The following is a 26,221-nucleotide window of genomic DNA, read 5'->3' as shown; positions in this document are numbered from 1 at the left end:
CACGGCCCCACCGGCTCCCGGGGGGCATCTCCGGGGCAGAGGGGGCCGGAGCAGGGAACGGGAGGCAAAGAGCAGCCCAGGCTCCCCGGCAGCGCTAAGCCCTCTATTTACCCAGCTTTACTCCCCAAAGACCGCCGCTTCCCCACGTTGAATCACCAAGGATGATGCTCACTTACTTTCACACACACAAATAAGACTCCAAAAAGAGCCCGGCACTGTACGGCAATAAAGCTCTCACGCTGACAAATGGGAGCCCTCCCCACCTCACGCTTAATGTGGCATTAGGGAAGGATTGTGAAATTCAACGGGAACTGAACCAAAGCCACTCAGTGGTGCTCCTTTAAGCCAGCGTGTCACTGCTAAGCACCCCCCGAGCAGCCATCAGAAATCCTGGCGCCAGATGCTGCTGCATAAACTCACCGCTGTCACCTGAACCCGTTTTTATTCACCTCCTAAAAGAAACTGCAAAGTAAAAAGATACATAAAAAGAGTCCACGCTGGGAATCGGCTCCCTCCTGCCCTGCTTAACAAGATACAAGTCGGCTGTAAATCCTGCCCACTGCAACACCCAAGCGTGGCTGGGGAGCTGCGGCGCCGCAGGACTCCGCCTGCCGAAGGCGCTCGGGGCGGCCAGGCCCGGGTGTGACGCCCCGCTGCCGCACCAGCCCGGGCACCCTGGGCACCGTCACCTGCTCGTGGGGCAGCAAAGCCCCCGGAACAGCGGCCAGGCCGGCCGGAGCTCCCGCCCTGTCACGGAGGAGCGGCCGAGCTCAGCCCCCCCGGTCGCTGCCCGAGCACCGCGTCCCCTCACGCCTTCGTCCGGCTGCGCTGAGAATAGAAGCGCTCAAATCGTCTTTGCTGAGCGCTCGGGGGGGCAGAGTCGGAGCCAAGAGCGAGGAGGAGGAGGCAAGGGGGATTTTCCACCACAACTCCAGGGGGTTCTGCCCAGCCAATAAGCAGGGGGGGCTGCTTGGGGGCCAGTGAGCCACGGGATGCCGTGACGCAGGTTTCGGGGCAAGGGGGAGGCAGGGATTTGCACACACACACACACGTGTGCTGGGGTATATTCAGCCGTGGGGCCTCCACTCCCTGATTCCACAGGTTTTAACGCTCATCTGGCTGTCCTGTCTGCACTCACCTGCCCTCCCGGGGGTGGCAACAAGGGCACCTGCCCCCCCGAGGGGAAACAACCCCAAATACAGTACAGCCAGCAGGCTGGAGAGCAAGCTGAGCAGGCTTCCCTCTCACAAGGCTGACTTCTAAAATACCCCTTAATGCTGTCAGAGAGGGTTTTTTGGAAGAAGAAAGAGGCCAAGAGGGGTCTGGGTACTGCAGTGCCACTCTCCCACTGCATCCCATGGTCACAGTCAGGAGCTTCCCCTACCCCATACTCACCTTTCTCTCCAGAAATCGAGTAGGTGCTGTTCTGCCGAGAGCTCCTGCCTTTCTAGAAAGGTAGAGAAAAATACAACAGAGTTAGTTGTATCTCAGGCAGAGGGGGGAAGAACAGTCCCTTTGCGGCCAGCTGGGCTGGCCTCAGCAAGCTGCCACTGCCCCTTCCCTTCAGGAAACCTCAAAATACTGCCGTCCCCTCAAAGGGCACTACAGAGCACCAATGAACTCATGCACGTCTGTGAACCGTCCTCCAAGGAGAAGCAGACGAGAGCTTTGTATCAAAAATGAGCTCCAAGAGACATGCTGGGAGCACCCGGGGAAGTCCCTCGGCACAGGCCTCCCCCGACCTGCGTTTCCAGCCCACGTGGAACCAGACCCGCCGGGCTCGGTTCCTCCACTCCAGCCCCACCGTGGCCCTGCAGCACCGGGGAGGTCAGGTCCACGATTTTTATCCCGAAAAATAACCTTGAACTTGTTGACAAATGCGTACATTCTGTAGCTTATCCTGCCTCCTGGCACTACTCTATTTTCCGTCTTTCAAGGGAAAGAGAGGAGTCTCCCCGCCGGCCCCAGCCCGTTTGGCTCGGGGGGGCAGCCAAGCCCCAGCCCTACCTCGCTGTCGCGGCTGGTGCGGCGGCTCTGCGACACGCGCTGGATCTGCCAGGGCAGGGGCTGGTACACGAGCTACGGCAGCGGCTCCTCGGGGGACAGGCGGCTCCCCAGCTGCACACAGAAAGGGTTGGCGGCAGCGAGAGGAACGTGTCCCGAGAGCAGGGTCTGCCGCTCCCCGGTGCCGTCCCCAGACGCAGCAGCCATCTCGCCGCCGGTTCTCCCCTGCTCCCACGCGCCAGCGGCCGGACGACTCGGCCCACCTGCAATGAAGCACTTGCGGGCAGCGGCGTGGGCTCAGCTCCTGACGCGTTCCCTCGAGCAGAGTCTCGGCTGGATTCACATCCTCCCCCCTGACCAGTTACTCAGAGTCCTCCGTGAGTCACAGCTCTGCCTGACCATCACTGGAATACTCATGAGAACACTGCTGATTTATTGGAGCCCTGATATTTCACCACTGGACTAAAGAGTCTATAAAGTTTATTGGGACATATTTGAGGATTAGAAGAATCCACCCGGGAAGTTCACTTCCTCCTCCCTCCACTCTCCTGAGCACAGACTGTTTCAAGGCAGAACGCAGGACGGCGTGGCGATGGCTGGGCACTGCTGAAACTCGGCGTGTCCCCGGGGAGACTGCCCGGGCCTGCCGCTCCCTTCTTTCAGTAACGGTAGACTTTAATTTCTCTGTTTTCATCCAGGCCGAGCTGCAGCAGGCTGGGGCTGCTGGCAGGCAGCTTCTGCGCACCTGAGAGGAGACAGCTGGCAGCCGAGTGAAGGAAAAGCCGGACTTACACGAGGAACGAGCCCGCTGAGCGCGGGCAGCGGGCAGGGCAGGCGCTTTAGCCCGCTGCACCCAAGGCCGACGGAATGAAAGGGGGATTAGGGAACTCAGCGGAGCACCGTGCTCAGGACAGCACGCGCCATCGGAGCCCCGAGGGATTTGCTGCTAATGCCAGCGCACGCTGCGTGACGCTGTTACGCCACGAGCCCGGCAACGTCCCCGCTAACAGCGCGGCGAGGCCTCGCTCCTTCGCTCCGGCCACGTGCTACCAGAGGCCTCCCAAGAGAGCCGGAGGGAGAGCTCCGCCGGGAGCCCCAGACCCCCCCGCCCGGCCGCGCGGCCGCCCCACGTGCCAGGTCCCCGTGTCCCCGGCACCCTGGCTGCGGACCCGCCGCTCGCGCGCCTCGGGCTGCTCCAGGGACCGCCCCGGGACCCCGCTGCGCCCGGGGCTCTGCCAGTGACCCCCAAAGCCAGGCTGAGCCCCCTGCCTTCCCTCTGCCCCCGCCATTCCGCACTCTTGGCCTCAGTTTTGGCAACTCTCACACTTCCAGCTCCGATGCCTGAGTCGCAGCACTGAAAAGCTTCACAGCGCAGCCGGGGAAAGGGAAGAGACCTTTCCAGTCAAGTACAGCTCAGAGAAGAGCAAACAGGTCACTCATGCTCTAACTGCTAAACACCGTATTCCTTTGCAGAACCAGACACTAAAATAGAGGCTAAGGCTTCAAAATTGCTGTTCAGTGCTTCAGTGCTCCCAATTCGCTCGCCTCCTGCTGTCTCCACCTTCCTGCTGCAGGAGGCTGGAGTGCAATTAAAGACCAGAGCCAGGCAAAGGATACACTTTTGGATCCCTCTTGAAGTCTTCCAGCCACTTCTTGCTGCTCTCAATCAGGCTCTGAATGCTCATCTTGGCCGACTCTCGCCTCTGGGACCGGGAGCGCTGCAAGAGCCGTATTTGCTCCCTGTCACGCACGAGAGAGAAAGAGACAGCACAAGTGGGAAAAAGCGAGGCCTGGTCCGAGCAGAAACGACCCCAGAGCTGGGAAAGCGATGGGCTGCTGCAGCAAGAGCCACGGCTCAGGAAACGCGACCTCCTCTTCGCTCAGCGTCCTCTGCCCAGCCCCAGCGCAGAGAAAAGCTGCAGCAGCCGCCCGCTCCCAGGCTGCCGCCCCCTTCCCCAGCACCCCAGAGCCCCGTCCTGGGGCCAGGGTTATCAGCACAGCCGTGATGTGGCTGCGAGGAACCACCGAGCACGTGGCACGGAACAACTAACTGTATCCAACCTGTCTGCTTGGTAGGTAGCTTACGATTTTGTTATCTGCTTGTTCCAAGATACGCGACCCGTAAATCATCGCAGAGAAATAAAAGCAGCGCAGTGACACGACAGCTCAAGGAACAAGACACTTACTCTGCAGAAACGTATCCCAGCTTGTTGTCCAGAGGCTTGGAACTTCCACTGAGCAACGGCAGCCCCCCTAGGAAACAGATGTTAAACACAGGCACCCCCAAATCAAGCCTGTATGTCTGGGGGCATTTGCCTGCCTGCACTACAGACACACCGTCCCGACAAGCTCAGCCACCTGCCAAGGGCACGGGGGTGTTAAGGGCACGGAGATGGTGAACCCTCGCTGCAGTCCACGGGAGGCTTCCAGTGAAGCTCTTTTGCTCCCTCCTGTAGTAACAACTGCTTTCCGGGATGCATATTAAAGGCTGAACAGCTCCCGAAGCAGGATGACAAGATCAGCCAGATGCTGCCTGTCCTGGAATGAGGTGCTCATCCCTCATCTCATTAGCACCCTTGCCATCAGCCGCACCAGCGGATCTGGCCGTAGCAGCACTGGGACGGCGAGACGGTTAGAACGTGCAGGGCTGGGAAATCCGAAGCCGCAGGCAAGCAAGGGGATGGATTAAGGACAGGACTTACCTGGGAAATACCTGCGATATTTCTCGGCCAGGATGCTGTCTGCTGACTGTCCCGCTGGAACAGAGCGCCCAGAGCTCAGCCCAGTGCTCCAGGGCCTCTGGTCCAACAGAGACAGCCCAGCGGGGGCCCCCAGGGACCCCCCGGCCCCCACTCCTGCCAAGGAGGTGTACGTAGAAAGAGGGACGCTGTCGCAGGGCGTCGAGCTGAGGAGCGGGGACTGGCAATTGTTCAGCGAGCCCAGGATGTCGAGGACCCCCCTGAGGTCATTAGAGATGTCCTGCACTGATTTTGTCAAGCGCTGGATCTTGTCCACCGGGAGGGCAGGCTGTAAATTGGTTCTCAAATCAACTGGTGGGAGAGAAGAGAAGAAGGGATCAGTGGGAGGGCCGGGGAGACGCTGCCGCGCTGGCAGGAGACCCGCTTTCCTCCCTGGGTTACGCTCCGAGCCGAGCCCGACTGATCCGTGCGAAGGGGGATGCAGAGGCAGACTGACACCGGGGATTTGTGCCTTGAGGCTGCTGGGGCACAAAGCGGGGGACAAGATCCTCCAGGGCTGCAAGAAGGGGCCCAGCAGATCACATCGGGTACAGCTCCAGCCCTCTGGGTTCTGCTGTGCCCTGCGCCGTACAGCCGCCAGCCTGACAGAATCCCCCGCGAATGGGAAACCCCTCCAAGACTGCCCCCCTCCCGCCGAGGCCCCCCAGGAAATCAGGCTTCACCCCAACAGTCCCACTGCAGCAGGACGCCCGGTGCCCTTCCCGTGCTCCTAAGCAGCAAAGCTCCCGAGGCCACGGGCCTGGCCGGTGTCGGACCAACAGGACCGTGCTGATACACGGGCTCCCATCTTATGGCGAGAGAAAGCCCTGAAGTTTCACGTGTGCCCGCAGAATTTTTACTGGTCAGGGTCAGAGAGACCACCCCAGACGGGACAGCTCGTCCGTCTGGTGCCACAGGGAAGCTTTCTCGGCTTTCTGTCAGCTCGAGCCTTGCCAGCCTTCCTGCAAGCAAGGCAAGGCTCCTGCCTCCCGGCTGTCTGGGGGAAGCCCTTCTTGCCCCCTGCACAGCTCCGCTTACAGGCAGCTGAAGGCAAAGGAAAAAGCACAGGGAAGGGCAGCAGCATCTCCTGCCAGAGAGGTGAGGAGAAGGAAGCCCAGGCACCTGCAGAGGAGCATACAGCTCTGCAACAGCAGAGGGAAGAGCTGAGGCCAGACTTTCCTTTCCACTCTCAAAACAACGGCAGAGATTTAAAAGGCGAGTTCCCTCGCAGATTCCAGCCCTCAGCCGCCACTGCAAGCAGGCCATAAGTTTTTCCAATCAAATGTTATGCAGGGAGCAGTGCCAGTCCTGGGCAGCAGAGCTGCCTCGGACACCCAAGAGCCCGGGTGAGCACAGGAGGGGCGAGAGGGGAGGCCAGGAGGAGGGCTGAGGCGTTAGCCCCTGGCGCAGCGCACCGGCCCGGCCGGCACTTACAGCTGGGCTGGTGCAGATCTACACTGGACATGCTGTCGGTGTCCTCAGAGCTGCTGAGGTCAAAAGTCGCCATCTTCTTGAACGCAGCTCTCTTCAGCATATCTTCCTCCGAAAGCTGGTCAAAAGAGGGAAGACGACGCAAATGAAACCTGCTGCTCTGCCCCCGAAGCCAGAGGAACAGCCGACGGCTGCTCTGCGCGGGCCGGAGTGCCCGGAGGGGCGCAGGCGAGCCAAGGCACGGCCACCCTCAGGGCCCACAGCAACGCCTGAAAGTGGAGAGACTGCTTGCTCTCTGGAGGAAGCACGCGTGTGCACTCGAGGCCAGATCTAACAGCCACATGCACAGGCTGCTCTAGGCAGGAGCTGAAGTATTTTGTCCTTTAAATAAGCCTCAGAACTCTTGCAGGGGCTGGGTTCCCTCTTTGCACCAAGGACAAGGGCTTGGCTGTCAGAGGTCTCGTGCTCTTGCACCTGCCTAAGGCCGCGTGGTCCCAGGCGGAGCCGCACGGGTTCCAGGGCTGGCCTGGGCCAGGAAACCAGGCTCATCCTCGCTCACACGGGGCGACCCGCCCTTGTCTTCTCCAGGCTCAAACCGTGCGGCTTTTCCCGGCTGCTTTCGGCAGCCACACGCCTAACAGCGAGCCCCGGTGTCACGAGCAGAGGGGAGGCAGAGTATTTGCCATCTTGAGCAAGACCCAGACCGTTAATGAGCCACCTACCCGCTCTGCTGCGAGGTTTTGGTTTATACTGTGGGGTACTTCAGCCTATCGCGCCCACAGCACTCCGTCTCTGCGCTAGCAAGGTTCTGCCGAGCCCGGGCACTCAGCAGCGTTCCCCCACCCAAGCCCGTCCGTGCCCGACAAGCTGCCGCCGCGGAGGGAGGCTCCATGCCGAGGCCCGGCCCCGGTTTGTGGTGCTGGCTGCAGCCCCAGTGAACCCCAGGGGCCCCAGGGCCGTGAGGTTTGTCCTCCTCTCCCTCCACCTGTGACCAGCCTTCCCCCCCGGTCTCAGACCGACACTGTTCTGCTCTCAGAAAATGTGTTTCTAAAACCCACTGCGCTGGCAAACGTGTCTTTGGCCACCAGCTAAACAGCCCTCGCGGGCACCAAAGGCCCCGCAGAGGCTCCGGCCCAGGGCAGGGGCCACGAGCTGCGGGCAGGGCGAGCGCAGTGCTGGTGGCGCTGGCCGTTACCTCCTCCAGCAGCGAGGACTCCAGCTGGCTCAGCTTCTCCTCTTTCTTCTGCAGCAGCGCCTGCCCTTTCCACATAGCCGACTTCATCTTCTCCAGCTGCTTCGCCTCCTGCAAAAACAGCCCAGCCACGGAGGAAAATTAAACAGGAACGACAGGAAATATTCGATGGTGGTGGTTAGGGCGACTTTCATTATCCCACTTCTACTCAGCACGGGATGTCAGGCCGCAGGAGGGAAACTGCTCCCAGGTCTCCGAGAGCACAGAAAGGGGAGTGTGGAGAGGGCAGAGCACGAGCCGCAAAGAGAGTTCACCCCAAGGACAAGGAGGTTGCACGTCCAGACCCTGCGTCCAACAGGGTCAGCAGCTTTGGTTCTGCCAAGACGAGCGCTTGCTGCGGTCAGGGAAGGGAAGGATGCCCGGCCCTGCCCCGGCTGGCGTGTCAGCGGGGCTGACGAGGGCTCGAGGACCCCTTCCCAAGCGAGAGGGAAAAAATCCCCTCCCACCTCCCGACGGGATGGACGCCTGCCACTTCCTCTCCTATGAGAAAACGTGACGGGGTTTGCGGGACGCGCGAATCCCGTTCTCCTCGGCCAGATCCCTTCTCCCTTTTTAAGATCCCAAGAGCCCCAAGTGTCCATCAGGTTCCTGCAATCCAGCGAGCTGCCGAGGGCGGGCTGCACCGCAGCGGAGCAGACCTGGAACCGCCCCGGTGTGTGACACTGCGTGGGCCATGGGCCACACCTGCCGCTCCCAGCAGGGCCGAAGCCCCGCAGCTGCCTGCGGCTGCTGCCCACAGCCAGGAGCCGACCCCTGGGCAGCCCACGGCCGCGACGCCCCAGGCCTGAACGCAGGCAGCGCTCGGGGCCTCACCTCTTCCAGGTTCTTGCGCGTGCTGTCCAGGAGCTGGGAGCCGTCGGGATCCTGCGCCGCCTCCCGGGCTTTCTGCAGCTCCTGGCGCCACTGCTGCTTGGCAGCTCGCAGCGCCGCGTGCCTCTTCTTCATGGAGCGGGCCTGGCGCACCAGGAACTCCTTGGCGCTCCTGAGGGAGATCCCTTCCGCGGAGATGAAGCTCCTGACACTACAGAGAGACGGGGAACCTCCTGGCTTTCTGTGCCACGCCGCAAGCCTCACGCAGCACCCCCCCCAAAACGCATCACGTGCGTAAACCCCAAAACCCCCGGCTCGTAAAACCCAAGCCAAACCGTTCTGCAGAGGCAGCGGGGGCACAGATACTCACTGATCAAACTGCAGGTCGCTGTTCTCATGGCTTTGGGAGCGTGGGGAAGCACGTTCTCTGGAGGAGTGCTGAGGAGATGAAACATTTCAAAAACTAAGAACTATGTATGGGAAACAGAACCCCGGGACCCTGTAAGAATCCGTCTCAAAGTAAAAATTCGGAATGCCATCACCATGGTGCTGCCCCGGTCCCAAACCAGTGCCAGGGATGTTCTTTATGTGACTTTGGAAGAGTAACAGACATTTCTATCCCTGACTCGAGCCCCGCCTTGGACTCCAAGGGCACTCAAGTATCCCACACTCCTTTCCCCCCAGCAACAACAGACAGAAATCCACAACCACTACTGAACTCACTGATGTGCCCCAGGAAAGGAAAATGCAGCGCTGCATCTGCAAGGAGTTCACACGGACGGAACAAAAGCTGGGGTTCTTGAAGGAGTTACAGCCTCAGCTCTCACGAGGCAAACGCTTTACTCACAGCTTGAAGAGTTTCTCTCAGGTCTTCCACCTGGAGCTCAGCTTTCCCTCTTGGAGGTTCCACGCTTTCTTCTGCCTCCAGTTCTTTCAGAGTCTCCTGTTTGCTCCTGACAGCTGCCTCCAGCTCACTGCCACGAGAAGAGGCGACAGCAGCAGCACTCGGTTAGACCACGGGCCCAGGTCCCCGCTGCTCTGCCTGCAGCGGTGTCCGAAGCGGCCTCCGGTCTCCGGGAGGGGAAAGGGCCGGAGATGCGCGAGCCCCCAGCACTGGGTCTGCGCAGGACCCCTGCCTGGGCAGCGAACAGCCTCACCCCCTCACCCGGCAGCTCAGCTATCCGAGCAAAACCTTTTCTTGGCATTTCAGTGCCCCTCTCAAGGCAAGAGTGCCCTCTCTTATTAACCTGGCAGGACGGACGTTGGGAAGACAAATAACTGAACCTGACAAGCAGAGGCCAAGGGATGAATTTACGCAGCGAGTTATTAACAGGTCTGGAGAAGGACCCCGGGGCCTCCATGCCCCCGACAGGCCGTAAAACCACCATTAGAATTCTGGAGGAACGTGGATCAGCACACAAGCAGCTTGGAGCTACGGGAGGGGTCCAGCCTGGGCCAGAGAGGTTTCTGTTCGGGGCGTAGGGCAGATCTTTCTGTATTAGAGGAAGTTTCTCATGCACACACCTGATGCGCTTCTGCAGCCTCTGGCTTCGGGTCTCTAACAAGTCCACCTGGGCCTCCAGCTCAGCCTTCTGGTCCTGCAGCTCCTCCAGAGACCTACGCAGCTGCCGGGTGGACTTGAGGAGGCTGGTGTGCTCCTTCCTGCTCTCCTCTAGCTGGAGCTGAGAACCAAAGCAGCTTTTTAGAAGAAAACCAAAAAATCCCTCCCAGTAATCTCCCCAACACCAAAATAAAAGGCACACGATGTGAGAGAGCTGGCGGCCGGCACAGTTCACAGGAGGTCCCAGCGCTGCAGGTACGCACTCCAATCCTGCAGGAACAGGACTGTCTCTTCTTTTGAGAGACAGCCCAGAGCTAAGCAAACTCTCAGCAGGACGGACTCCAGAAGTAACAGTCTGCTTTTTTAAAGCCCTCATTCTAGTGCACTGCCCTCACCCCCAGCAGCAGCACAGCACCTCTCCAGAGCTAAGGCATACATACATCTCTTTCCAGCTCAGCCTGTCTGTCCTCATCCAGCAGCTGCTGCCTTTTCTTCCTCAGAGACTCCTCCTGTAACCAGACGAGAAAGCAGGGGAGTGGCAGAGCGAGGAGACAGCTGATGCTGAGCAGCGTTTGAAGGGCACAGGTCAGGCCTAAGTCTCAAAACTGTTTCAAAACGCCTAAGGATCGGGCTCGGTTTTGCTTTGTTGCCCCCCACACACTCAAGTTCTCATCCCTTTATTGGGCTTCAAGTGAGGAGCGGGGAATATTTGCATTCCTGGGGGAAGAACACCCCTTCCTGCTCAGCTGCGAGAGCACCCACGGCACGTGGCCATTTCTGCAGGACCCTGCTTTGGTCAAGCCTCTGGTTGCCTCCAGCATTTCTCCACCTTTTTACTTCCTCACTCCGGTGCTGCTTGGAAAGGGCGGGCTGCCAGAAGCAAGGTTATCTACAGCCCTTGGCACAGGCCAGGACTTAAGAGATCTGGCAGGCGAGAACATCAGCCAGCGATTTTTGCCAGCTCCACAGGAGCATCTGGAGCGCTTCCCTCTCTCGCTGCGCTGCCCAAGATCCAGCAGCACACGTTCCCCTTCCACGGCAGCAGGGAGGAGGGAAATCAGGAAGGGACTGACTGAAATCCAAAGTGATGCTGAGCAGAACCTGCCACCTTGAAAGGCTTTTAAGATCCCTCCATCACTCCTACAGCCACTTGCCATCTCCCAAAGCCCTGAGCAAACCCCGAGCAAACCCCGAGCACTGACTGTCCCGGCAAACACCATCCAGGAGGCTGTACGGCCAGGAACGCTGAGCCCTGCTCTGGCCTGTGATGGAAGTTTTCCCTCCCAAAGTCCTGGCTGAGCCCAGGAGGAAGCAGGCAGAGGAGCAGCACCGGCTAAGACACCTCTGTGAGCCCCACAGGGCTGACTCACCTGGCTAAGGAGCTGCGCTGATCCGGCTTTGATGTTCTCTGTGCGCATTTCCAGCTCCTTCTCCAAATCCTGGAGTTCTCTTTCCTGCAGAGAGAGGCTGAGTTAGAGAGAGAACGGCTCAAGCCACCAGGCAGAGCTCTGCCACCAGGAGGAACCACAAAAACAGGGCGAGCGTGACCTGCCGCTTGTCACCCCGGCCGGAGAGGGGGGCAGGCGCCTTGGGGCGTCACGGTCCCCAGGCTGTCCCCAGGCAGCCAAGTCAGGAGGATTCGCCAGGCAAAGCGTTCTCCTCACCTTCTCCCTGTGCCTGAGCTGCAGCGCAGCGAGCCGCTCGTCCAGCTCCACCTGCAGAGCCTTCGCCTCCGCTTCGTGAAGCTGCCGGAGACGCGCCCCCTCGCTTCGCAGGCCTTCCAGCAGCTCTGCTCTTTGCTTCCTCTCCTGCTTGTTGCAAAACACAAACAAGAAAAGCGTCTGAGTGGAGCACAGGGTTCTCCAGCAAGCCAGCACGAGCACACAGGACACGCTGCCCATCCCGCAGCAGCTCCTGAGCACGCTCCAAACTCAGCAGATTCAAACCTCTGGCTTGCAGGGACATCCTTATGGGAGAGGCTTGGGAAAGAAAAAACAGCCCACGAAACTAAGGTTTTTTCACACACTGCTGCCAAAAATGGGAGGCAGCAGGCTTTCCAGAAGGGACACCTGCAAAAATGTGAACAATCTTCTCTCGTACTGAAGCTGACAGATGCATGTGGAAGTTGCCTGCACGGGGAGTATTTTGACAGCTTATCCCTACAACCCCAGGCTAAACTCACTTCACAGCATGGCAACAGTGCCCAGTTCCCCGAGAAGGGAGGAGACTCCCAGTTCTGGGAGCAGCTGGGACAGGCAGCTGGGCAGGCAGCAGTGCCAGCCCGGGTGCGGCCCGACCGAGCCGCCGCAGTCACCCCCCGGCTCCGCGGCTCCCCGCACAGTACCTCCTCCTCGTACTGATCCCGAATCCGCGCCAGGGCCTCCTGGTGCTCCTCCTTCATCCTCTCCATTCTCCTCTCGTGGTCTTTTTCCACGTCCTGGCGCTTCTCCCTCATTAGCTCGCTGAGCTGCGGGGACGACGTGACAAGATGTTTCTGTGACCCGCAGCCCCGCGGCGCGGGGCCCCCGGAGCGCAGCCCCTCACGGGAGCGGGAGGACGGGCGGTCGCGGTGCCACGCGCGCAGGATCAGGCCGGGGTAGCCCAAGGCAAGCGCCCCGGCGGGGCCAGATGCCACAGGGGTGCCCTTTCCCCCGGGGCACCGCTGCCACCCCTGGGCAGGGGACGCGGCCTCGGGGCCTCAGCACAGCCCCAGGGAGAGGGGGTGCAGGACCCGCAGCAAGCCGAGGGGAGCACTTGCCTCGCGTTCGTACTCCGCGACTTGGGCCTTTTGCTGCGCTTTCTGCTCGGCTCTCCGCAAGTCTTCGCGCAGCTGAGCCTCCTCTCTCCGCCGTGCCTCTGCTAGCTGGGTTTGCAGGCTGGAAATGACCTGCCGTGAAAGCCACCCACAGAGACTTGTCACCCTCCTGACAGGATCCATGCGGTGCCCTCCCACGGAGAGCGAGCAGCGTGGCAAAGACCAGCGTGTGCAGTCTCACCACCCCCTACTTGGAGCACGTCCAAGTGCTGAGCCAGACCAGAGCCACATTTAGGAAGCGGAAAAAAAAAATGAACGCCACCCTCCCCGGCCACCTTTGGTGACAGCGTGGGAAATCGACGAGTTACATTCTAAGGACACCACCTCTTACCTTATGATGCTTCTCTTCTTCCACAGACTTCAGCTGCTGGAGCTCAGCTGCAAACCGTTTCTCTAGCTCTTCCGCTGCCTACAGGAACATGAGCAAAACAGTCTGCTGGAAAACCTCTATGTGTGGGGACACGCTCTACAAGATGCATTTGCAGTCAACGTCTCTCCATAAGCACCAAAACAGCACAACGGCAAACCCCTTTCAAACTGGATTACGCCTTTCCTCTCTCCGTGCTTTCCCTCCCGGGGGATCTCAGCGGATCTCAGTGGCACTGTGCTGCAAGGACTGTGAGCTGCCTCCGCTCGGGAGCTCCCCAGGCTCTCTGGAGGACCACAGCAGCAGCCAAAGAGCTATTCTGAGGTGAGGAGACGGCTTGCTTTAGCTTGGCAGAGACACACAGCGATCCTCCTCTTTTCCTCGGAGGCAGCGTGGCCATTTATTGCTATTTAATCATGGGTGTAAGAACTGAGGGAGTACTCCTCCCCACCTCAGCCGCGCCTCTAAGGGCACGCCTCGCACCTTTCCTCGGGGTTTTCAGGGGGGCATCACCGAAGCACACGCAGGTGTTACTTCATCCCGACACTCGGGCACCGCAAGGCGAGCCAGGTCAGGGCGACCAGCGTGGGCCTGGCCCAACCTGGCAATCAAGAGCTCACCTTCTTCTTCTCCCCGTCCAGTCTCTCCTTGAGCTCACGCAGGAATTGTTCCTTCTCTTGTTCCAGCCCAGTCATCTCTCTCTGCTGGGCTTCCTTCATTTCCACCTTCATTTTCTCCAGAAGCAGCCGCTGCTGCCGCTCCAGGCTCTCCTTCTCCGCCGCCTGCTGGGATTCCCACTCCCCTCGGAGCTTCCGCAGCGTCACCTCGTGCTCCGCCCTGGGTTTGCAACGACAACAGCCGGAGACAAGTCAGAGCTCGGCACTTTACCCCCGGACTCCCTTCAGGAACCAGAGCCGAGAGAAGACGCTGCGAAGGGGTAGGACGTGCAGGCCAGAAGAAACTGAGAAACCCCCCCCAGACTCGCGAGAGCTCAACCGAGGCCTTGGAAATAAAGAGCAAAGCAGCCAGCACTGCGGCGCCACGGCAGGGCACCGCCCGCGCCAGCTCCAGGGCCAGGACCTGCGCTGCCCTCCCAGCCCACCACAGCTTACGTCCCCAGGGGCGGCAGCAAAGCTTTTCACCTCATCTTCTCCATCTCAGCCTCGGTCTCCGAGGTGATTTTGGCTCGCAGCTTTGAGAGCCTCTCGGTTTCTTCCTTCCGGATACGCGACTCTTCCTCCTCGGCAGCCTTTGCCAAATCTTCTCTTGGAGTCCTGAGAGATGAGCAGCCAGAAAAACTAAACAAAACAAAACAAAACACGTTCAGGAGGCTTTAATATCTTCAGATCACCTCCAAGGCCTACAGGCTGCTCCACTGGCTGCACTCAGGGCGCCGGACCATTAATTCTCCTCCTCACCTCTGAACCCGGCTGCTGGGGCGGGAGAGGCAGCCCCTGAGCATCACACGCTGCACACACCTTTGAAGTGCACTATAGCATCAGGGATGGCCCTTGGGCTTTTTTTTTTTTCCCCCCAGGTAAATGAAATCAACTCCTGTTACATGAAAGCAGGCTCCCAGCCAAGGTACCTGGACACATTAGTGTGTCTGTAAGCTCCCTATTGCCCTGTGACACCCTTTTCACTACGGCTTGATTACCACATAGGCATTTTTCCCTGAGGGGTGATTTCTGTGTCTGCCTTTGCACCCAAGACAGCATTCCCAGAGCATTTCATGCCAAGATACCGTTTCTGGCTGGCTCAGCATGCTCAGAACCTAAGTATCAAGGCCACCTGAAATAAAATACAAGTCTGGAGAGAAACCCCCCCAGGCAGAGCACACAGGCCCTGGTGCTGTTCTGCCCCCTGGACTGCTATTCCACCTTCACACGCCGGCTGGGTTTCACACAGACATCCATGCCCTAGTCCTCAAAGTCCGGGCTGGAAGTCCCTCTGTAAAACGGGCAGTACCCGAGTTCCAGCTACTTCCTCCGGGGTAACCTCATCTCCTCTCCTGCTCCAATTTCCAGTCCTGTTACTACCACTGAGCCCCGGATTTGACCGTCTGCCAGGCGGCAAAGCTCCCAGTGCTGACCGGGAAGCTTTTCCCCGGTTAACCATCAGAGGCCGGTTCGGAGCTCTGAAGGCTGCGGGTGCAGCGAATCCCGCTCAGCCCGGGGAGGGGGGCAGCTGCTCTCGTCGGCACCGCAGAGCGCTTTCCCCAGCACGCGGCGTCCCTCCTCGCAGCTCTGCCAGCACACCGCTGCTCCTCCCGACACGCGCAGCGCTCTCTGTGCCAGGCAGGGAGCCCCGTGTCCTCCTCCCCGAAAGCCCACAGCTCCACACAACAGCACCACTCCCAAGGTGGGCTCTAACAGCACGAGCCCGTGGCCACCGGCAACGAGATCGCAGCTAGGAAAGGCTCGGAGGAGAAACACGAGGGAGATGGAGGGAAAAAGGAACGTACCTGAGGGATTGTTCTTTTTGCTGGGGAAGCTTTTTGGCTTCCTCCTCCTCCTGCTGCTTCATCTCCTCCTGTAATTTCCGAATTGCCTCCTTCTTTGCTTGCCAGAAATGCATTTTCTCCTGCTTGAGCTCCCCCTCCAGCTCCTTGGCTATTTCGCCCAGGTATTCTTCACTAGACTGGCTGAAGGACCCAATTTCAATCTCGGGTTGCCTACCGGAAAGGGAGAGCATCTTTGGCCAAAGGGTGACAGAAACTGAGGAACATGAAAGGAACAGCAACATCCCCCCAAACAATAAATCACATCAATCACTGAACACAGCACTCGGGCCCCGAACACCCCTTGGTTTGGCTCGCTAGAGCAGCCCGCAAGGGCAACACGCTCTCCCCTGGTGAAGGATCTAGCAGCTAGAAACCCTGGCTAGAGCCGCCGGGCACAGCAGCAGATGCAGTCGGTACCTGTTCTCAGCCCAGGGGTCGGCAGCGCGCTGCTGACGGACCAGGTATTTGTCCGCAATTGCCGTCCAAAGCGTGCTGGGAGTTTGCCAGCTCTAGGTAACAGAAAGCCCTAAGCGCTCCAAAAACTCAAACCCAATCTGTCTCTCATTAAGTTTTTTCCGACAGAGAGCAGGAAAATTATAAGGTCTGAGAGAAGCTGAAGGGGAAGGAGGGGAAAATGAAGATCAGCCTAGCAAAAAGGTTTTTCTTCTTCGCTAGTCGAAGCTGGAGCAGCAAGGTCTCATCGTGCTCTGAGCCGGCTAGCGTTAGGCGGAGGGACTGCTGTTCTGCCAGGAATCAGGGAAGTAACAGCCCCGGTAATTTAGCCTCGAGTCAAAAGAAAAAAGGTCACTTAGGCAGCCACTAGCAAAAGGAGTGAGAGACAGAGGCAAGAAAAGCCGGGTTCTGGAAAAATCCTGCTTCGCTAGCACTGCCCCGTGACGCTACATGCTCTGGGCCAAGTGCGGCGATGCCTGCGGAAGGTGGCGTTGATCAGCCTGCCCTGCAAGGCAATTCAGCCACTTCCACCCTTGCATCACGTCCCTCCTTTTGCCCCAGTTCTTACTTAAAAAGAGACCCAGCCGACACACGCACATTGACACAACACAGCTCCTAAAAAGGGAGATCTGTGCTGCTCTCCACATCAAAGGTTGCTTCTCCACCACTTTGTCCTGAGAGACGCGCTGCCTATTTTCTCCAATTGCATCTGCTGATCTGTCATTTGACACGGAGAGCAAAGCCAGCACAATCACCTCTCCTGAGATCGTCTGTCGCAGTGGGACTGCGGGGACGTAACTGCAAAGACCATCAGTTTAGCACGGCAACAGCCCACCGGCTTGGGCAGGGAACCTGAGCTCTGCCATCCTGCGCTCTGACCCTATTATCGCAAAGCAGCCGATGCCCGCAGCGACAGCAGAAGTGGGGCGGTTTGTGGCGTTTGCGCCGTCGCCCCCGGTCGCAGCCCCGCGCAGCGAGGGAGCTCAGGATCCGCGCGAAAGCGCTCCCCGAGGGAGGGCGAGCGCCGGCAGCCTCGTCCGCCACAGCGGCGAGAAGGAGGCTTTTCCAAGCACAAAGCCGACGGCCCTTTCTGCATCCCACGGAGTCCTGTGCCACGGGCCCCAGGGGCAGAGCTGCTGTTCTCACCCTCCCCGGCACAGACGCCCGGCTTGGCACGCGCCCGCGGAGCAGCTGCTTGCGTCTGCACACGGAGATGTTCGAGCGGCGCCGTGCCCACCAAACCGCATCTCCCGGGGCGCCGCCTTCACACACCACCTCCACACGCCACCAAGGGGACCAAAAGGACGAAAGCTGTTACGCTTACGGCACCGGGGACCGAGAGGAAGCCCTTACACTTTCTGCGGGGCAGCAAGCTCCTCCAGATCGATCTGGCTATCCAGCGATTCCTCCTCCGGCTCCCAGGCCACGATCTCCTCCAGACTGAGCCTTTCTGTAATTAAACTCTTCTCTTCTGGTGTTTCACAGGCACTTCGATCCCTCTCCCTTTGCAGCATAAAAGAGATAAAAAAGACCAGATTAGCACGCCTCGGAGTCCGAGATGGCAAGACAGAGAGAAGACGGGCTGGGCCGTGCGGCTGCTCCGGGGAACGCTGAGCCACACTTGCCAGCGGCACCCGTCTGCCCAGCACCGGGCTGCCGAGGGCACAGCAAAGCTCCAGAGCCCTCCCACCCCCTCAGGCCCTGCCAGACCAACAGGCAGCCGAGGATTCAAGGGCCACCAGACTCGAAGGGCTGAATCCCTTCCCTGGAATATCCCACTCTCCTTCCAGGTCCTTAGAGACCTTCCCCCAGATTCACCAGCCCTGTTAGCAACACTCACACCGCTGTCCAAATGACAGAGGGAAATCCTGGCAGGCGTGTTCACATCTACAGTCCTACTTTGTGGTGGAAGTGCAGAGTAGAGAGATGAGGCAAGCACGAGCTACCCTTACAGGCAGAGAGGGAGAGAGGATGCACAGCTGGGAAGCAGGTACCAAGCGATAAGGAGACAATTCCTGCGGGCAGAACGCGTTTTCGGGGACCTTCACAGGAACAGCTCCTCTACGAGCAAGGCTGCAAATCCCAAGGGCACGCAGCCAGTCATTAAGATGGACTGCAGCTTCTCCTGTTCACAAGTTTTCCTGGCACAGGCAACAGCTTCTTGGTTCCCAGTGCCCCAGAGTACGTGTAACTCTGTGCGGAGGCTAAGAGTTTTGACACGATTCATCTCTAAATGCCACAGGCGGCAGCTCTCGCAGGGGAGGGGCTCTGGAGAGCAGGGAGCTCACTGCTCAGCACAGCGTTTCAACTGCTTTAAACAAATCGCCACACGCAGGCTGAAAATAGCTCCCCTAGAGAGTCGAGTCCTCACAGAAACTAAGGGTCTGGAAGCCAGCGTTGCTCTGGGGTAACAGCCGGGGCGCTCCAGAGCGCCGTGTCCACCCAGCAGGGTATCAAACAGCCTAGGGCTTGCCCCCGCTCAGCCAGCGACCTGCTCTGGGCCCTCTATGGAAGGAACGGTTCGGCCTGTGGCTGGACCCTCTGCCCCCGGCAGCGGGCACCAGGCTGCTCCCGGGAGCCTCCAGCTCCAGGCTCTGCCCGGCGAGGAGCTGGCAGCCCAGTGGGACCGGCGGTCACCGAGACTGGGGCTGGCTCAGAGCCAGAAAGCTCTGTTGTTGGGCAACGGCCAGTGGCTAAACCTCCCGTGGTTAAATGCCACAGGGCGCAACACACAATATGAACAGGTTCAGGCCATCTTGGCGAGGGCACGACTTCCACAGCCGCGGAGAAAAGTCAGAGAGCTGTAAGGGAAACAGAAGCAGCTCCACAGCTGGGGCACTTGCAAGGAAATGAAGGACAGGAGTTTTGCTGCCTACCCAGCCAGAAGCTGAAACGAAGCTGAAATCTGCTGAGACAGGGCTAAGGAGGTGGCAGGAGAAGCGAGAGGTTTAGCGGGAAAGACCCTGTGGGAAGCTGCAGCATCTCGGGGGGTTCTGCAGGGGACACCTGCACAGGTTACAGCGACCAGAGCAGAGCAGGGGCGGACAGGACAGGAGAGTCATCAGGAGCTAGAGCTGCCCTCGCCTCCCTCCTCGCTCTGTTTGTACCATACCTCTCCGCAGCTTTTGGTCCTGCGCCTTGCTCTTCCGCTACACCGCCTTTGCTTTGGGTTTTTTCCTCTTCTCCCAGCTCCGGGGCCTGCAGGTAAAAGCAAACCGTGTGGAGTTTGGTGGCTCCTTCACCGTCAAAGCCTCTCGGGACCGTACGGCGGCTCTGCTGGAGGGCAGCACCGCTCTGGGCCAGCGCACCAGCAGAGCCCGGGGACCGGGCAGCACCCGCAGGCCGGCGCAGAGCGCCCGCCCGGCCGCACCAGCCTCCTCCCCGGCAGGGACCGAGGGCCTCAAGGCCCCCCAGGAACGCCTCGACGGCACAGCCGGGAGCCCTGGGGGCTCTGCTCGGGGCATTCTGTCGGGGGACGCTCTGGGGTTGCTTTTTCAGTGTGGAAGGTGAACTCCCTGCCAGCACTAAGCACTCTGCACACAGGTCCCCTTGCATCTCGCGCTGGGGCAGGAAGGCACACGTGTGAGCCTGCGGGCGTGCACCCCTCGAGCCACCTCTGCTCAAAGTTTATGTTCTTTCCGTAGCTACCTGCATCTCACCTCTGCAGAAGCGGCAATTAGCGCTGCTCTAATCCCTGACCCTGCGCACAATGCTCCCGCTTGCCTCCGCCAAGCCCTCATGCCAACGGCATCACCCAGTTACCCGCACGCAGAGCGCCCCGCGCTGCCCGCGGACAGCGTGGGCCTGCTCACACAGACAGCGCTCACCTTGCCCACGGGGCTGCCCGCAGCCGGAGACAGAGCCTCCACATCCAGCACCCGCTCGGGAAGGCGAGTCCGGAAGCCCAAGTCCTAAGAAGAAAGCAGAGAAGGGTCAGCGGCCGAGGAGCACGCACAGCTTCTGCCAGAGATCCCGAGGGCAGAGCAAAACCCCAGCGCAGCCTGGAACCCACCCTCACTGCCCCACTGGCCAGTCCTGTGCAGCACTTTTTAGCTCCTGGCACTATCAGAGAGCTTCACGGGGCGCAGGAGACGGCTACACCGAGACCCAGCCCCGCGTCCGGGCGTCCTGCGGACGGACAGACGGCTCTGTCGGCGCCTCGGCCAGAGCCCCTTGGGTTTCGCCCCTTGCCAGGGCGCGGGGGCGCAGGCAGGCGAGGTGGTTCATGCGGAGCTGCCTGCTGGGCCGACGGGGCGCTGGGGAAATCAGGATTCCCTGCGGGTTTGCTCACGGGGAGAGCGCAGCGCGGGGGTTCCCTTCGCTGGCAGCGCCCAGGGAAACCCTCCCTGTGCGGCGGTGCAGGGGGGACGCCGGGGGACACTGGGGGGTCGCAGGGCATGAGCTCTGTCGCACCATCAGCGCCCGCTGCCGTGTCACTGACGCAGCAGGCAGGGGTGACACGTGGCACATCCACGGCCTCCCCCAGCCCCTCCTGCCCTCATTGATAATACTGCTGCAGATTTCCCCAGATTTTTCCTAAAAGTCGGCTCCTGCAAGTTGCCCACAAGCTATTCACTCTCCGGGATAGCTCTCCCTCCCGGCAGAGTCTCGGGGGGTCCTCGCACTCGGCTGCACACCGCGAGCGTGCGCGTGCGTGCGCACACGCGCCCACAAGCGAGCCCCACAAAAGGAATTGTTGGAGGCGGCAGCCACTTGCCAACACGCAGGCTTGTGCTGCCACCAACAGATAAGGATATTCTCAGCCATTTGCTGGCCATGCTCCTCTGCTCCCGCTGCCAGATGGCAATGGCAGCTTCCCGTGGAGATGAAGAGATGCTGATGGGCATCTCCCCCCACCTCGGGGCTACCCTCCTGCACAGTCTCCCTCGGGACCGTCAGCAGCCAGGTCTCCTGGCCATGCAGATTCCCCATAGAAAAAACTGCTGTGTCCCTTCAAGCGGGATTTTTACATTGCTTATTATTTCCCTTTTTGCAATTATCTGAGCACAGTCCCAGCTCCAAGTGACCTACTTTTCCGGGGATATTACCTCACCCACAGACAGACCCTGCTAAGCGCAGGGTGATGCCGCTGCCCCGTGCCACGGCTCTGAGGTTGCTGCTCAGGAGTGGAGGAGCCGGGCCGCGAGGGGTGGGCAGGGCGTCACCTTGCTGCACGCTCCCCGAGGAATGCACCCAAGGGACAGGGTGCTTCTAGTGACTCACCATAAGCTCAATCAGCACGCTGTCCGAGATGCTAGAGACCTGCAAGTCCTCCTCACAGCCGCTGATCTCAGAAAGCTCTGAAACCTGAGGGGAGATACACATTACAGGCTGCACACGCCTTAGCTCCACAGCTTCCCCCAGGCACCCCCAACACGATGCCAAACGATACTGGGAAGACAGATCTGGCCTCTCTATGACACAGGGAGGACAAGGTGACTAAACGTTGAGGGAGAAACACTGAGGGTGCAACACACAAGACAAGCACACAACACCACAGGAGAGCAGGGGCAGGAGATGGTGCTGGGAGGGCAAAGAAGTGCTCTTCAAACACCCCTGACAAAAGGCACTTGCTGTCTGTTCCTCCTGCGAGGACCCCTGCAGCTCTGAGAACTCCCAAACCCACCACACAAACGGGCAGAAACACGGGACACACCGTGGTTCCAAAGGACTTTAAAGCCCAGCCCGCCAGGCCGAGGCGCAGCGAGGACTCCTGCGCCCAGCGCCCGCACGGAGCCGTTCCGCGTGAACCCCGCGTCGCCCGGGGACTTCAGCAGCGCTGCCCCGGCGTGCCAAAGGCAAGCACGGGCCTCAGAGTGACAGCCAAGCTTTCAACGTTCAGCTCTTCAGGACAGAGCATGTTTTCCAGGCTCAGCTCTATAGCTTATCCTTTCTTACAGACACTGCGCATCAGTGGAACGAGAAAAATCATCAAAATCCGCAGGAAGGAAGCCAGATTGGAAAGAGACAGTTTATCACATCTCATGTTCTGACGTTTCCGGAAGGCACAGCCCGAGAGCGGGGAGTGTGTGTCTGTCTGGCACCCCAGCTGCAGGGGCCAGGCCACGAGCCCATCTGCACCTCGTGGCAACGGTTCTTCTCCTGCCAGAGGCCGCTCGACGGAGCGCCCTGCCTGCAGTTCCCTGCCAGTTCTCCTCCCAGCGAGTGCCAGAAAAGCGGGGGGCGGGCGGGAGGGTCCCACGCTCAGTGGGCTCGAGCTGCAGCTCTGGAGCCAGCCCCGAGGCACCGTCCTTCCCCGCTCTAACCTCGCGCCCCCCGTCGCGTCCTTCCGCGGAGCTGCCAACGTCACAGCTGGCAGCTCACTTTACACTTTTGCCCCATCTCTGCATAAGCTGAGAGAAACAACAGAAGGACAGAAACAAAGCAGTGCGGACAGCTGGGCCTGGTGCGAACTTCATTATAAAACCTGCTTGCCTAGTACAGATGGCGGCACCGAAAGCTGAGACTTATTTCTCCTCCAAGACTTGAAACATGCCTCACAGTTCAGGGTTTCTGCCTGGCAGTGGCTTTGGACAGCACTTTGTGCGCGCATCAAAGAACCATTTCCCAGCTCCGCGCCGAGGAGGCCCATCGGGGCATGGAGAGCACTCGTGCCCCCCCAGGAACATCCCGCTGACTAGGAGAGCTCCTGCGCTGACCTACCAGCACGGAGCCAGCGCCGAGAGCTTTCCTGAGCCAGGCCCTCACAAAGCCGCGGGAGCAGCCCCAGCAGCTTCCACCCCGAACCCAACCCACGCAGGCAGGTCTCTTACTTGGTCAGCATCCAGGCTGCGGTCTGTTTTCAGGCCAGCTGCTGCTTCTTCCCCCATTTCATTCACTCTCTTTCCACCAGCAGGCACGGTGCCGACGGTGGCAGGCAGGCTGGCCAGCTGATCCGCCTCGGCGGCTTCGGCAGCTGGAGACGCGACTGCAGGTTGCCCAGGTCCGCGGGGCACATCTGTCCCTGCTGCGCTCCTCTTCCCCAGAGACCGTGGCAGCTCATCAGCTGAAGAGTCGTCACCCTCCACCTCGGCATCCTGCTTGCCCAGTAGCTCCTTGCCAGCGAGTTTCCCCGCGGACTCCTCCTTGCTCTGGCCAGACAGGCTCCTGTCAGCATCTCCAGGAAGGACGGGAGCTGGCGTCGGAGGGCACGCCGCGTCAGAAGCCAGGGAAGACTCTTGCCCTTCTTCAGTGTCTCTTGATTTTAAGGACTCGTTCTAGGCAGCAAGTCAAACACAATTATAACTACAACATGCTTTACGCCCTCTCGGGGGGGGTGCAGGCTCAGAAATAGCACAGGTTCTCCTACAGCAAGCAGCAAAAGGGCAAAGCTTTGGGTGACTTCAAGACCCGTTTGATTTGGTTTCACACAGTCCCTTGCACAGCCTAGGAACTTCATGAAGATAAATGTACTCATTTCTTGGGCTCAGAGTTTTTATTCTTTCGGTCTGTCACTTTTTTATTCGCAGGGTCTCGGTGGCTAAGGGTTAGCAGTGGCTGCTACAGGGCCCATCCGTCCCGGGAACAGCCTACACCCTGCAACAGAGCCCCTTGGCCCTGTTCAGCCAGAGACACAAACCTGCAAGGGGCTCTTCCTGGACATTTAACTTCTGCCTGAAATTACAAGCAGAGAAGAGCAGGCAGACGCAATCATCCCCCCTTCCAGCAGGACAAACGAGGGCAGGCACCGATTTAAGCCCCCGCTCTGAGCTCAGAACGAGACCGTGACCAGCTAAGCCCCGAGACCGAGACACGGCAGCACCCCCCGGCCTTGGGGAAAACCAACCCCGAATGAAACCTGAGTCACCCAAAGCTTCGCTGCCTCTCCCAGCAGTGGGGAGGCCCACAAAACTCACAGTGAAGCGTGCGATAGCCAGGAGGAAGCAGGAAAAGGTCCCCTCATCAGTATGCAAACAAAACTGCTAGCACGTCCTACTCTCTCACTGTTTTATTAATGCTGTGGTGTCTTGCCAAACATTAGCTGCATCCTGTGTACAGCATGTACCATACACAGACCGCATATTTTAACGACGTATTTTTATCAAAGTGCAACTGGAAGGCTGTCAGCTTCAAACCCGGAGCTGCGGCAAACTGAAAGAACGTCTCCTCGCACGTCATTTGTCCGAGAGACCTTCTCAGGGCTGAGAGAGCCATCCATCAGACCGGAGAGGAGGACAGAGAAATCCAATCACTGGGCACTTTCCAAAAAACCTGCAGCTCAGAGCCTCACCTCCAATCCTCTGAGGGAGAAGTGAAAGCTTACGGCCCATTTCCAGCCGGCGCCTGGTCAGCGGGGCTTCACCAGTGCCACTGCACCGCCAGCCGAGGCTCCGCAAAGGCCTCGCTAACACCTTTGTGCCAGCATCCACAAAAACACGTGCAAGCAGCTTTTCTTTAGCATTACTCCAGCGGAGGAGACCTCCTGCTTCCTTGGATGCAGAGATTAGGGTGTCTGGAAAGTTGTGCTCCCCTTTGGCTTTAGAGCTCTGCTGGGGACCTCCCTCCAGGAGGGCCAACAGCACCCAGGAAAACTGACACCAAGGGAGGCCAGGCAGGACCCTCCTGCCTGAAAACTGTCCACAGGCATTTCCCTTCCAGGAGCACCCACCACAACAGAATACACCGAGGTATCCAAGAATACCGTGTGCACAGAAAGATTTCTCTCCACGCCAGTTTACCTCGGTTACTAAAATATCCCAGACTTGTTTCTTTAGCCAGTAGAATCCTACTTTAAGAACAGATACAGAGAACACTTCTGTTAACGTTCCACCTGAGCGATGCCAAGTGCAACTCTCCGGAAGGGAACCGTGCCCATCGGACACACAGGGGGAAGAGGAGGCAAGTTTTCCTCGTGCAAAAACAGCCTGTGGATTTTCTACGGATTGTGGAGTAGGACGGGTTATAACTGGCTTTAGCTGATCTTTTCACAAGCCGTGAGACATTCTACCTGCAGCTGAGTGACACTGACTAAGGTGAGATTTCTGCCTTTGGAATCATTGCTTCCAGACTTCCAGCGACCAGGGTAGGTCTGGAGAAAAGCACACTGATGCCAGCAGGGCTGCGTTTTGGAGAAGTGTCTGATCCAGAGCTCAACGATCAGGATGAGCAGCCGCCACCAAAACCGAACCCTGCTCATCCCAGGCAGCGGGATGACCACGGCGCCTCTTCGGATTTTAAGAACGTGAGAGATTACGACAAAAAACTTGGCACGCTTTCCACCTTTAAAAGGAAAAAAAAGAGGAAAAAACCTCCTCCTGGGTACAGCATGCCTTTAAAGGTGACACGTTCCCCTCGCTCCCTGAGGTCAGGCAGTTCTCAGGCACGGAAGCACCGAGAGGGCGGCGGTTTGCCAGACCTCACCTGGGCAGCATTTGCCCTCAGTTTCCAAGTTTACACCCCTCCGGGCGCATGCGCTACTTTCACCAGCGAAAGAAACAGCCCAAGCAACTCTCAGAAGCACAGCACAGAGGCTGCACGCGGAGCAGCTAACTGGCCTTGCTCGTAGGAATGCTTTTCTACTGCCATCTCATGGAACTACAAAAGAATTATACTTTCCACTGGGGCACTAATATCTTAGCAAGACTAAGATATCCCCCGTCTGGGTTAACCGAGCCTGGCTGTCGGGCGGCAATTGCCATCTCAAACAGATTCCCGGAGCCCTGGCGCGGCACTGAAATGCCAAGACAGCTCTTTGTTCCTGGCCACATTAACGTTTCAGTGACGAATTGGGCCCCCACAGCCTGCTTGTCGTCTGGAGATGAGAGTCAGGCCTTTCTTTTTCACATCCACTTGAGCATAAGCCCTTGCAGTTGCTGCCCAGCACTGTGAACGGATTCTCCAGCAAAGTACTTTAGAGCTTAATTTTCGCAGGCTGTGAAAAGGGTAAGGGAAATACTGTAAAACGCTTTAAAAGAAATGAATTTGCCTTTCAGATACCGGAAAGGAATTTTCAAAGCGCTGAGAAAGGATTAATGTCCGTGGGAACAGTCAGGCCGAACCACCAGAGCTGCTTGCAACACGCTTCCCATTGTGCCCTCGTCATCCGACGCCTGATCGCTGCTGAGCAAGCGCAGGCAGAGCGCGCGCCCCCCGGGAAGAAAAACGTCTGCACGAGGCCGCGCGGGTACTCAACTCGTCGCTGGCGCTCGGCGTCCCAGCCACGGAGCTTCTCAGCAGCGTGAGAAGACAGGTTTTAGGCTGCCACATGAACTCGTCCCTCCGGCGCCAGTCCTGCGCTCTCGCTCCCCGGCCCCGGCGCTGGCAGCGCCGCAGCGCCTCTGCCCCCCG

The 26,221-nt window shown here is 59.2% G+C and overlaps 1 protein-coding gene across 5 annotated transcripts in view; it reads right to left on the bottom strand.

The window, feature by feature from the left end:
- Positions 1–26,221, bottom strand: part of LOC141970660 (centrosomal protein of 164 kDa-like) — a 31,277-nt gene that overhangs the window by 1,611 nt on the left and 3,445 nt on the right. The window contains exons 2-27 of one of the 5 annotated variants that reach the window (XM_074927398.1): positions 24,882–25,153; positions 22,708–23,151; positions 21,158–21,241; positions 19,762–19,845; positions 19,047–19,132; positions 17,288–17,437; positions 15,443–15,652; positions 14,121–14,276; positions 13,599–13,815; positions 12,943–13,020; positions 12,555–12,683; positions 12,141–12,263; positions 11,461–11,604; positions 11,167–11,250; positions 10,237–10,305; positions 9,760–9,917; positions 9,083–9,209; positions 8,606–8,673; positions 8,239–8,446; positions 7,369–7,476; positions 6,177–6,291; positions 4,707–5,054; positions 4,191–4,257; positions 3,622–3,744; positions 2,008–2,763; positions 1,396–1,447 (exon numbers count right to left, since the gene is read on the bottom strand). In XM_074927398.1, the coding sequence (XP_074783499.1) occupies positions 2,664–2,763; positions 3,622–3,744; positions 4,191–4,257; positions 4,707–5,054; positions 6,177–6,291; positions 7,369–7,476; positions 8,239–8,446; positions 8,606–8,673; positions 9,083–9,209; positions 9,760–9,917; positions 10,237–10,305; positions 11,167–11,250; positions 11,461–11,604; positions 12,141–12,263; positions 12,555–12,683; positions 12,943–13,020; positions 13,599–13,815; positions 14,121–14,276; positions 15,443–15,652; positions 17,288–17,437; positions 19,047–19,132; positions 19,762–19,845; positions 21,158–21,241; positions 22,708–23,151; positions 24,882–25,070 (3,669 nt within the window). In that variant the 5' untranslated portion in view covers positions 25,071–25,153 and the 3' untranslated portion in view covers positions 1,396–1,447; positions 2,008–2,663. Of the gene's footprint in view, positions 1–1,395; positions 1,448–2,007; positions 2,764–3,621; positions 3,745–4,190; positions 4,258–4,706; positions 5,055–6,176; positions 6,292–7,368; positions 7,477–8,238; positions 8,447–8,605; positions 8,674–9,082; positions 9,210–9,759; positions 9,938–10,235; positions 10,306–11,166; positions 11,251–11,460; positions 11,605–12,140; positions 12,264–12,554; positions 12,684–12,942; positions 13,021–13,598; positions 13,816–14,120; positions 14,277–15,442; positions 15,653–17,287; positions 17,438–19,046; positions 19,133–19,761; positions 19,846–21,157; positions 21,242–22,707; positions 23,152–24,881; positions 25,154–26,221 lie in introns of all 5 variants that reach the window. The other 4 variants (XM_074927395.1, XM_074927396.1, XM_074927397.1 and 1 more) reach the window with 4 other exon arrangements.

The sequence above is a fragment of the Athene noctua genome, chromosome 26 (genome assembly GCF_965140245.1).
Source record: "Athene noctua chromosome 26, bAthNoc1.hap1.1, whole genome shotgun sequence".
Taxonomy (NCBI): domain Eukaryota; kingdom Metazoa; phylum Chordata; class Aves; order Strigiformes; family Strigidae; genus Athene; species Athene noctua.
This window is presented reverse-complemented; position numbering and strand designations above follow the sequence as displayed.